Here is a 12,265-nt window from a genome sequence, read left to right as displayed (position 1 = left end):
CATCCAAGCAGTGAGGGCCCAGCCCCAGCAAGCTCTGAGCTCATGAAGAGCCACCCCGGGTTTCTCCCTTTATGCGCTGCCTCTCCCCGCAGTGAAGATGGGGGCAGAATTCCCCCTGCTATTGCCTCGAGGTTGCAATGGGGTGGCCCTTGCTGGGACCCTGGTGAGGTGTCTGGGACAAAGACCCTGGTGGATATTCCCAAGGAGAAGCACTCTGTCTCCTTGGCTGGCCTACACGGGGCTGGAAAGCTTTAGGGTCGAGCATGGGGCTGCTCCTCCAGTGAGCACGGCTACCTGCAGGACTCAGCCATCCCCATCTGGAGTGGTACCCACATCCCTGTGCATAGAGACCCACATCCCTGCACATAGGGACCTGCATCCCTGCACGCAGGTTTGGGTTTGCCTCCCCACTCCTCCCCTGCCTGCGGGTGCTGGCTCGCTCCTCTCCAAACCCCCTTTCATGGTTTGCTCTTTGAACCCAAGGAGCTGTGCCGTATTTGTAAAACACACCGCCATAATCAGGGAAACAGCCTTCCTAATTGGATTGGAACGGCCCGGAGTAATTGGCTGTTTGGGAGCAGCCGTTTCGAATCAAGCTGTGTGCACTTTAATAAGTTTACTCGCCTTTATCAGCTGGGCGAACTCCGCGGCGGAGGTGACCTGTTAAATGATCTCCTGTGTTGCTAAAGCGTTTTTTATCCCCGCTGATCCCTTGAGCCATTTTCTTTCTTTCTTTGTAATAACAGACTTCAGGAGACCCACGGCAGCTCCTGCCTGTGTGCTGCACAGCCAGGGGGGCTCTGGGAAAGGGGCTGGGGGAATGCTCAGAGCATTAGCGAGTCCCACCCTACTCAGGGGTGAGCGTTTGGGATGGGGAAGAAGGATGGGTGAGGGGAGCACTGAGCTCATGCAGCACCATGATGATGTTTCTCTATGTGGACCTTGCTGGAATTCAATTGCTTGAGCCCAAGGGCTATAGGAGAGGTTGTAATAAAGGCAAAATGGGATGAGAGGTGCTGCAGGGGAACCCCTGCACAGAGCACTGGGAGTTTGGGAGAATACCACCGTGGGAATTTGCTCTGTCCCAGCGCCTTCTCCCTGCGGGGCTGAGCCATCCCTGGGTGCTGCCACGGGATGGGGCTGTCCAACACACCCAAACACAGAGGGACGTCTCTCTGCTGCTTTCTTTTCCCCTTCTGGTGCCCGCCTTCTAGCTCTGAGCATCACCAGTGTGGTGGGAGCTCATGGATGCATCTCACTTCTTCCTCACGGACTTCTGCTAAAAACTCCTTTGGCCACACATCTTTCCCTGCACAGTGGCAGTGCCCCCGCTCTCCCTGAGACCCTGCGTCTGCCTGGCCCTGGGGAGCAATGCCTCCCCTCCCATAGCACAGACATCCATCTGTGGGGCTCCCACACCCTCTCCCTCAAGCAGAGGTGGAGGCAGTGATGATGCAGTGAGCGTGGCGTCGGCCCTCACATCTCATCCATCAGGGCTGGAAGAGCGGAGGCTCCTTTCACATCCGTAGCAGCGTCTGCACGCCGCTCCCCGCAGCCCATCCATAACACCGGTGTCAGCCCTGGATACTTTCATCTGCCTCTTTCAGGGCAGTCCTGAGGCTCCTGCACCCCGTGAGCCCCTGGGGGACTGCAGGCCCCCCCCCAAGGTGAGCAGAGGGCACTGAACACAGAACATTGGAGCTGCCCATTTCAGAACAGCGTTTTTTTTTGGGGGGGTGGGCTGAAGGTGGAAATAACAGCACCAAGACCTCCAGACCCACTCCTGCTGGCAACAAGACTCCCAAACCTGCCTGCACGGAACCCTCAATCCACATCCCCAAGTCAAAATGTGGTGTTTTGTCCTTAAAAAGCTCCTCTACTCCATTTAAAACGACATTGAAATGATGGGTTGGAAGGAAATCTCAAAGAGCTGAAAAGTGCAGCCCACCTATTTTAAATCAAGCGAAATTAAATGTTTAAATTTCATGGAACAACTTGCAGCTGAGCACTTGTGGCCCTCAGTTAAGTGGGCTGCCCCAGCACCGCACCTCCAGGTCACGTTTTAAGCCCATTTTACCCTCGGTCTGGAGGGCAAGAAAGGCAAAGGCACCACTCTTTGCATCCTGCCCTGTGCTGCAGCGGGAGATGGGGCAGAGCTTGGCGGCAGCACCAAGAGGCAGCCCTAAAATACAGCCCCAATGGCAGCCCCACAAAACAGCCCCAGCCCCACGGGATCCTCCTGGTGTGAGGATGATGAGTGCGGGTGATGCACTCTCCTCGCTGCCTTTCCTGAGCCTCCCTTGCTGTGTGCAGACAGAAGTTTGTCAGTGCGGATATATTGCTGCCAAACGTTCCCATTTTGACAAATTGGCATTTTCCAACAACAACAACTCCCCCCCCCCCAGCCCAAACACGGGGCTGGAACCATTCCCACCAGCTCTCGCCCGGAGTGAAACAGTTCCTCTCTTTAATCACTTGCGTAAACTCAACAAGAGCTGGCAAGTGCCGCGCGGATTTTGGATGCGTTTTTATTTATCAAACTGCTCCCGATAACAGATTCACTTCCTCGTCATCATCTTCCCTTCGTGTTTTTCTCCAGGGAACCTTTGGGCTGTGAACTGGGAGGGTTCTCCGCTGCGCTCCGGCCTTTATTTCCTCGTGTTGAAAAGCGGCTGTGCGGGATGGGATGGGATGGGATGGGATGGGATGGGATGGGATGGGATGGGATGAGCAGAGCCTCCTGCGAGCGCAGCCACGAGAGGGCACAAAGCCCCTCCTGCAGCCGTGTCACCATGTCACCATGCAGCTGTGCCACCATGCAGCCATGTCACTGAGCAGCCATGGCATCGTGCAGCTGTGCCACACCATGCAGCCATGTCACTAGACTGCTGTGTCATTGTGCAACTTGGCAGCTGTGTCACCATGCAGCCGTACCACTGTAAAACAGTGCCCCTGTGTTAGTGGGCAGCTCTGTTACCATTCAGCACTGTCAGCATGCAGCCTGGCCACTTGGCAGCTGTGCCACCATGCAGTTGTGCCACTGTGCAGCAGTGCCGCCATCTCACCGGACAGCTTTGTTACCATGCAACATTGGCACCGTGCAGCCATGCCATCATGCAGCCATGCAATCCTTTAACTGTGTGATTGTGCCATCATGCAGCCATGCAACTGTGCCATCAATAAAGTGTGCATTTGGGTGTCTGTGCCGCTGTGCAGCTTGTCACCAGTGTCACCACTCAGCTGTATCACCACGCAGAAGCATCAGCGCTGGGGTGTTTGCACAGCTCTGCACTGTCTGCACTCAGGCCATCATCTCCTCCTCCCCACGATGCTCTATCTCTTGGAAGACCCAGAGAATCCAATTATAAAAAGAGCTAATTATATTAATAGGTTAATTAAGACACCGCTGATTTCAGATAAGGCTGGAAGGAAGCCTCAGAGTTTCGAGGCGTGTGGCGAGGCGGATGCACGGAGCATCCCCATGGAGCCCTCAGGACGAGGGGACACAGCCCCACCAGCACCCCCGGGTTGGGACCTTTGTGCCATCGCTGCTGCAGCACCGGGTGGGATTTATCCAGCCCTCCTGATGCAGACAGGTGCTGTGCTGCTTTGGGATAGGGCTTTGCTTGGCTGCTGCTGAGTCCCCCCCACGGATCATTTCACGCACCCGTTTGGAGGTGCAGCAGCCAAACTGCCGCTTTGGGGCGATGTATTTCGCAGGGTGTGGGGAATCCCACCCCAAACGAGAAATACACGCACACATGAGCCACGTTTCCACACTCACACCGGGAGCCCGCGCAACCTAATTAGCGCAGCCGGTTGCTAATTGCGTGGCACGGGACGTGCCGGTTATTTAGGGCTGGACCGCCCTCCGCCTCCCCCACCCCTCCGACTGCTGCGCGGCTCCAAACATTCGGAATAATAGAAAGAATTAAAAAATAAAATAGCAGTCGACGAACCAACGCCACCCCCCCGCCCGAGGGGGCTGTCCCGTGCTCCGGGGTGCCGTGGGGCCGCCCCACGAGTGAGCCTCGTCCTCGGGCGGGTTCGCCCCACGCGTGCCCGCCCCCCTCCGCCCGCGGGTGGGAGCGGGGGCGGCGCGCAGGGAGGGCCGGGCCGGGCCGGGGGGGCGCTGGGAGGGGTCGGGCCGGGGGTGCGGAGCGGAGCGGGGCTCGGCGGCGGGGCCGGGGCCGGGCGGGATGCGCTGCCCGGCGGGGCGGCGGCGGGGGGCTGCGCGGGGAGCGGCCCCCGATGGGATGTAGCGGGCGGCTGCTGGGACCCGTCGGGGGACGGCGCGCCTCGCTGCTCCTCACCATGATCCTCTTCTTCACCTACTTCTTCTACTGCCTGCCCGGGCCCTGCGAGCCGCTGCCGCCCGCCCTGCTGTTGCCGCCGCCCGCCGCGCTCCCCGACGGCGCGGCTCCGACGGCAGCGGGGGACGCGGGCCCGGCGTTGGGCGGCGGCAGTCGGCGCTTCCCGCAAGCCATCATCGTGGGCGTGAAGAAGGGCGGGACGCGGGCGCTGCTGGAGTTCCTGCGGGTGCACCCCGGGGTGCGCGCGGTGGGCGCTGAGCCGCATTTCTTCGACAGGTGCTACGAGAAGGGGCTGCGCTGGTACAGGTAAGGCCGAGAAGCGCCCGGTCGCGATTCGTTGCTCGCCGTGCCGGGGGTTCCCCTTACGCAACCGCGGAGCCACGGAGGGTGCGCGGGATGCGGGGCACAGCGACCGTCGGGGACGGCGGTACCCCCGGTGCGGTGGTGGCGGCTCCGAGCCCCGCACGGCGCGGGGGGGTCCGGGCGCCGCGCTGAAGCCGCTCTCCGATGTCTTCAGGTCCCGATGTCCCCGCGGGCAGGTGGCACGGGGCGGGAGGACCGGGAGCAGCTTTTGCTTTGTTAATTGCTCAGGCTTTGCGATTGTAACCTTTAACGTTTGATTCTCAGCTGTACCGAGATTTCCCCTCCCAGCTTCCTTTAGGGAATATATTGTCAGGGGGTATATACTGGGGGATTGATTCTTCTCAGTGGCTCATGAGAATAACGGCAGCGCTGACCACAGCCTGCAGGAGAATCCTGCTGGGTTTTTTTTTTTTTTTTGCTGGGCCTCAGAAAGGAGAACCAGCAGAGGAAGGGGAAGAGCGAAGGAGCATCACTCGAGTTCCCCACGCGCCGTGTCAGAGGGCAGAGCTGTACTGCCTGGAGGGAGTCGCTCAGTTCTGAGGGTTTCAATGGATCGGAGTTTTTTGAGCGATAAAGCGGTCGGAAGAGCAGCTACCGTGCATGTGTTGTCCATTAGCAGCCCGAGTCGTGGCCAACTGCGCCGTGGCCGGGCCAAACCCACGCGCTGAGCCCCTCGGAGGCAGCAAGAATCCGCTCCGGTGTTTTGAAGGGAGTCCAAACTCACAGATTTATAAAGCGCTGCGGCATTGGCTCAAACCATCTGCAATTAATAATAGGAGCGGCTCTCCCTGTCTGTCCTCCCCGCTGTGGGCTCCCCAAATCCCACGGGAGTGCTTCTCCTTAACGTTTATGTGTTGGGAGAGGTGGGCGGCTCAGCGACTTTAGCCAAAGTCATAACCTGTGCAAATCAGCGTGTTTAACAGCAAGTGTGATTTTAGTGGGAGTTTTACCCGCAGAGTTTCAGCTCTGTGAGACCACATCTGGACTGTAAAGTTCTTGCCTTAACTCACCTTCAAACGCAGTAAGTAGTGCGCTTATTTTTATGGCGGTATTAATAGCGCTGTGGTTTATTGGCTCCCTCCTCGGCTCCATACGTATCTGTGGTGCTCTAGAAATGATAACGACCATAACGAATCTTTTGGGGGTGAGGGTTGCGAGATAGTGCTCTCTTGGCAGAATAGGCTTAATGACTGCAACTGTGTAATTAAAGCGGGGAAGATGGAGCGCTCTGGTATTGCTGGTGAGACGGCTGTGGGATGGACTGCCTGGAGAGCAGCATGGCTGCATCTCAGTTCTGGGCTGCAGCGGTCAGTGCTGTGATTACTTGCAAGGAGCCCAACCCGGTGTGTGTGTGTGGTTCTGTGTTTGGCTATGGGCAGTTCGGATAAATGGAGCAGGGAAGCGTACAGCGCTGGGAAGCAGTCACATCCTTCCAGTTGGGGCTGAGGGGGGAAATGAGATGTTTTGCTTTAACTCCACGCAGAGCACGCGTGTTTTCAATCACATCACAACCATTTCTCGCGGTTTCCTCTTCTCCCCACTTCTCTTGCTTGGTCTCCTTGCAAGATTTTGCTCTGCTGAGGGTTCTTTTTCCCCCCTGAAAGCCAGACGGAGCTCAGTGCTGAAAGCCGGGGTGTGTTTGGGTGGAGGAGAATAGGAGTTGGACAGCAGCTCAGGTTTTTCCGATGAGTATCTCAAAGTGGTGTAAACATTTCTAAAATATTTGAATGTGCTGGGAAACCAAAATTACACCAAGCGCTTCTCGTGCCAAGAGATTTGGCCTGGAGGCACCTGTGGGTCCTTGCTTGTCTCAACTCCATGCAAGGAGAGAAGAAAATGGGGGGGGGGGGGAAAAAACCCCTCACAAATATCACTACAGATTGTTTTTCTTTCGCAGTTTAATCCCGTAGGGGTTTTGCTGCTCTGGAAGGATATCTTCGGTGAGCGCTGAGCGCTTCGATAATGTCGGCTGCTGATTTAAGCCATTTACTCTTACTGGAGCATTTTATTTCAATTTGAAACAGCTCAACGTTCCCTTTAAAATATTTTCTTAAGTCGTTCTTTTTTCCCCTTATGAAGAAAACTTTTGGTGAAAGCAACGCCCGTCCCATGGAATTCCTGGAGTTGCTGTAGGTTTCGCTAATTACGGGAAGGTGAAACACCTTCCGCAGGCTGCAGCGTAAATTACCTAATGGATAACCCAAGCATGACGTGAAATTGTATCCCAAAGCAAAACACATTTCAATTATTTTGGCACCCAGTGCTGCTGTTAGGGTGGGTGAACCCCAACGGAAAGGGAAAGGGGTGGCAGTGTCTGCTCTTCTGTCGGCTCCGTGCAGCCCTTGTCCGTCCTTCTGCTGAGTGGGAATGTGGGCGAAGGCAGATGTAAGAACTGAATGGGATCTGAGATGTTTGCTGGTGATATTTAGGAATTCTTTCCCCTCAGCAGAATCGACCTTTGGGGGCTCTCCCTGTGCTGCAGCTCATGCAGTGTTCCCTCCTCTTTGTCCACCAAAACTTTGTTTCGGCAGCAGCTCCGTCCGCTGCTTTGCTCTGCTGTGTGACTCCGTGCATGATGTACGGTCTGAGCCTTTCTTCCTGCCCCCTCTTCCTGCTTTTTTTTGCAATATGAAGGAGTTGTACAGCTGGAGAGCTGAGCCCAACGCACCTGAGAGTGCAACCATGGGCACTGTGCTGCGAGAATCCGCTGCGGGTGGTGGATTCTGTAGGAATTGCAAATAATTCCTTCTTTCCTCCTGGTTTGGGGCAGAAGTAACGAATCCACCCATGTGTGAGTGCTGCGGACAGTGGGCAAATGCTCAGTCCCATATGAACAGCAATCAGTTGGTGCTGTGGAGCATCCCGGAGCCCAAACTGTGGGGCTGAGCCGCAGGGTTCGGTGCCGTTCTGCCTCTTGCTGGGCTGTGGGTCTGCATGCTGCAGGGGGAGAGGCCCCTCTGTGTGCTTTGCTTGCACTGCTGGGTGTGTGTTGGAGGGCTGCATGCATTGGGAGTGTGTGTGTGTGCACCCATGGGCTGTGCTTTGCCCCTTGAAGCTGATAATGGCACTTGGGATTTCTCAAGGCAGACTTCATCTCCGTACCTCGCAGCCTTCGGGCAGCAGTGGAGGGATGTGGCTCCAGCGCTGCCGCTTTGACTCCTGCTGTTGGCAGGAGTGCTGTTGGCAGTTGAAAAGTGGAGCTCAAGGGATGTTTTGAGGCGGTGTTTGTGCACGTTATGCTATTCAAGTGCCTCGATCCATCTGTACAATCACAAGCACTCCGCTTTGGCACCGTGCTCAGAGCCTGCCTGCGCTGAGCCATTCCCAGATGCCTTTTAGAAGCCCACGGGTGGTGGGGGACAAGGGGACCTCACCAGGAGTTGGGTAGCAATGCACAGAGTGGTTTGGGGACATTACTGCTGCTCAGTGACACGGCTGATCTGCCCTGTGCCAGGCGGCGTTTCCGTGCTCAGAGCCGCCCTTGTTTCCCTCTGTGCATCTCGGCTCTCCTTGGGTTTGCTGCTCTGATTCAGTGATCTCTCATTTCCGTTTGTAGCTTTCATGACCAGCACAGAGCCTTTCTGCATCACCTTCTGATGTGTGTTTAAAAGTACAGAGGAAAAATGTGGAAAAACTGAGGGAAAAGCATTTGTCTTCTAACAGTGTTTGAGTGTTTTATTGTATGGGTGCTACTCTAAATGCGATAGTAGACAGAGAAATGTGTCCGTGTGCGCAGGGGCCCGATGTCCCTTTCAAGCATTAGCTGTTGGAGCAACATTTCAGCCCCAGCTCTGTGCTCAGGGGGTGTGTGTGCACTCCTCATGGTATGCACAGAGCTGGGGCTGCTGCAGACTGCTTTCACGTGGGATTAAAAATAGCTTTTCTGGCTACGAGAAGGAGTTAACATTTGAAGACACTTCGAGCTGCTGGGAGGCAGCTTCCACCGGGGACCTGCCCTGTGCTGGCCACTCTGTCCCCATCCCTGCTCCCCCCAGCGCCCGCTGAAGCCCCACAAGTGCCATTCTGACCCTTTGCAGATCCCAGTGCTACGGCTGCCACGTCCCCGCCGTGCTGCACAGATCGGATCGGGGGCAATGCTGGAGCTGTGCTGGTGTTGGCTGTGGTGTTCGGATGGAGGCTGTGAGCTGTGGAGCAGAACGGGCCCCGCTCCTCCCAATGGAGGAATTCTTTCTGTGTCGCTGTCTCTGTTTGGTGAATGGTGGTGTTATCTACCCGCTGTGCAGCGGGGTGTGCAGAAGTAACTGGAGTTTCTAAAGGGTTTAAAGTACGCCGGTGCTGCTGTCCCAGACTGCTTGAATAAATACGTGGTGCACCTAGAAAGCCTGGAGCTGCTTTAAAAATGAGTACTGTATGAATCGATACCATTGAAAGTGCTCATTCACGCCCTTCTTGTGCTCCCTGGTTCCTTTATTGCAGCCTCCGGGGCTGGAAATTCAGGCGTAGGAGCACAGAATCACAGAACCATTCAGGCTGGAAAAGCCCTCTCAGATCCCCACTCCATCCCACCGTGCCCACCAACCACGTCCCTCAGCGCCACATCTCCGTGGTTCTCAAACACCACCGGGGATGGTGACCCCACCACCTCCATGGGCAGCAGTTCCAGTGCCCGGCTGCTCTTTGAGAGAAGAAATCATTCCTAATATTCAACCTGAACCTCCCCTGGCACTGATAAAGGCAATGAATGGGAACAGGTGTCTGGGTGCCGAATAAGAGTTCAGCATCAAGTACCTTGTACCCTGTGTTGCTGAGCTGCTCTCAGTGCACCACGGGTGCTTCTTAAAGGCATTCTGCCCTTTTTTTTTGGCCTGGGGTTATTTTCAGATGCAGATAGTAGCAGAAGGTGGAAAAGGCCAATGGGTTCAGGGTGCTTTCATGCAAGGAGAGACCATTACTTAGAGGTGTTCAAAGCTTATTTATAAAACAGTAATTACCGTCCCCGGAGATGGAAGTGGGCAGCTCGCATCGGGTCGAGGAGGGAGTTACAATGGTTAATTGGCAAATATGCTTAAAAGCTTCTTCCTGACCTTTTAAAAAACTTTTCAGTGACATGGGCTCTGGTCGAGATTGAAAACCTGCATAATGAAAGGCCAGCTCTAATACCAGGACTTAGCTCCAAATGGCTTTTCAAAGGGCTTTGGAAATCCGCCTGCTTACAAAGCTGCTGCGGATGCTGCTGCTCCCGATCCCACAGTGATGGGTTGGGTGGGGATGGGGGCTGCATGGGGCAGTGGGGCCGTGTGGGGTGCGGTGCCCAGTGCCAAGAATGGGAGCCTGGGCAGCCTGAGCTGGTGGGGGGCAGTCAGCCCACAGCAGGGGTTGGAACCAGAAGGGCTTAAAGGGCCCTTCCAACCTCACCGTGCGGTGATGGTCCTGTGAGCAGTTGCTCCCATTTTGCCCAGGACCATTCTCACAAAAAAAAATCACAGCAGCTGATTTAATTTGGCCTCTTTCTCCCTCCTGGTGGAGACAGCTCGCAGATCACAGGGCTCTAAGTGTCTTCAGAATTATTCATGCATCTCTTAAGTGAGTAGCTCTTGATCTGAAGAGTTGTTTGAAATGCAAATGGTGAATATTGCAGTCAATCAGGGCCACTGCTGTCACTGGGGCACAGGCGGCGTGCCCAGTCTGAGCGTGCACACAGGCTGTGCATGTCTGAGCCCGCAGAGCGCTGTTTGCAGAGTAATGGCTGTGCAGGAAATCTGCGCTCTGCCACCTTTCAGATGCCACAGAGCCACAGAGAGCACTCATTGCTGCTGCAGTATGTCTGAGTGCTACAGATTGCCCAAAGCAGCAGTGCATCGCATGCTCTGACCAACGCTGCGCTTGAAATGCAGAGCAAAACGTTTGCAGTTGGCTTCTCGTGAGTAATTGCACAAAACTCTTGCTGCTGGGCTCTTCGTGGAGGGATTTTGCCATCATGGCATGCTCTGCATGAAGCATCGTGGCCCAGGAAGGGCCCAACAGGGAGCAAACTGTGCTGCTCCCATAGCACTGCAGCACGAGGGATGCTGGCCATCAGAGGAGCTGTGAGTTTTAACACACACGTTGATTACAAGCAGCAGAGAATTACATTAATACAGTCGCTTGTCAGTGAGGTCTTATTAGTAATCTCTGCTCATTAGGCTGGGGAGCACAGAGGTGTGACCTTGCTGAGCGTCCTTGCTGGGGAAGGACTGACTGCTCTGCCGCTGATTTATGGCTCGGCCCCTGAGCAGCATGTGGCTGTGTGCCTGCACTGACACCGCTGCACACTTAGGGCTGTCCAGGAGGGTTCGTGTTGGAGAATTTGGGATCTCGTACCCTTTGGGCTGTTCCAGCTGGTGAATTGGCAGCTGCCATCGGCGGGCACTGCGCAGGAGGCAGCGGGTGCTGATGGATGGGAGCACACAGGGAATGTGACGAGTCCTGTCCCCAGGGCTGGAGCTTGGCTCTTCCTTCTGCCTGTGTGTGTGGTGCTGGGGCAGCACACCTCCCAGCTGCTCCAGAGCTGCTGGCATCCCACAGCCCAGGCCTGAGGGAGCAGGACCCACTGCTTTTGGTGCAGGTCCAATGCAGCCCCTAAAGCAAACTGCAGCCCAGCGAGGTGATGGCCGTATGGGAGATGGGACAGTCCCCTTTCCCTGCTTTAACCAAGGGCGGTGCTGCTGCTGTACTGCCAGGTGCCCCTTCTTGCTGCTCTGTGCACCAGTGTGACCCGAAGTGCAGCTGGGTGCTACCAGTGCCACCCCTCAAGTGACAGCTCCGCGGGGATGCTGCATGATTGGCAGCAGCTGGGAGTGGGGGACACGGTTATTCCTCACCAAGAGCATGGGCTGCTTTTACATTGCAGAAAGTCATGTTCCTAAGCCACGAGGAAAAATGTCAAGGGGCCGCTGCCAAGTATTTGGAGCTTGGAGTTGAGGGTTTGTTGAGGGAAGGGATTGTCTGGCTCTGTGAAAGCCTGTTTGGGGCAGAGAGGGGGCTGGATGTCCCCCCTGTGGTGTCACAGCCCCAGCATGACAACGTGCACCCGCTGGGAAGCGGATGTGCGTGGTGCAGGGCAGCCGGCACCGCTGGCTGGGTGGGTGTTCTGGGTCCAGGCTGAGCTCAGCTGGGGTCTGCAGATGGGGTTCTGCCTTGTTTTATTGAGGGGCTGTAGGGAGAGAGGTTTGTGAAGCAGCACTCTGCGTCAGCGGGATTTTGGAAGCTCGGATCTGGTCGTGCGTGCCGTATGTTGGATGGAGGACCGTGGGATGTGGCTTTGTCGGGGCTGCCCTGTTCCCATCGGCCCAGTTATGAGGCAGAGAGAAAGACAGCTTTGTTGGATCTGATCCTATCTGTACTAAACATTAATATTCCTCTGCTTCAAACTGTGAGAGCCTGATGTATTCACGGACTGGACCAGGGCAGAGGTGCACACTTGCACGGTCTCTCCTTTTCTGCGGGGTGTGGGGAGGACCTTAAGGCTGAGGGTCTCACGTGCTGTGCTCCCCAAAGCGCTGTGAGGGACGGAGCAGAACAACTTTAAAGACCAAGGAAAACTGTTGCCACTTCAAAACCAGTCTGGGAATTGATGCCAGGACTCCAAC

The 12,265-nt window shown here is 55.9% G+C and overlaps 1 protein-coding gene across 1 annotated transcript in view; it reads left to right on the top strand.

Moving 5' to 3' along the window:
- The first annotated feature begins 4,061 nt into the window (after positions 1–4,061).
- HS3ST6 (heparan sulfate-glucosamine 3-sulfotransferase 6) overlaps positions 4,062–12,265 on the top strand; it is a 31,777-nt gene continuing 23,573 nt past the window's right edge. The window contains exon 1 of the mRNA XM_025155223.3: positions 4,062–4,619. Coding sequence (XP_025010991.1) covers positions 4,252–4,619 — 368 coding nt within the window. The 5' untranslated portion in view covers positions 4,062–4,251. The remainder of the gene's footprint in view (positions 4,620–12,265) is intronic.

Source organism: Gallus gallus, chromosome 14 (genome assembly GCF_016699485.2).
Source record: "Gallus gallus isolate bGalGal1 chromosome 14, bGalGal1.mat.broiler.GRCg7b, whole genome shotgun sequence".
Taxonomy (NCBI): domain Eukaryota; kingdom Metazoa; phylum Chordata; class Aves; order Galliformes; family Phasianidae; genus Gallus; species Gallus gallus.
This window is presented reverse-complemented; position numbering and strand designations above follow the sequence as displayed.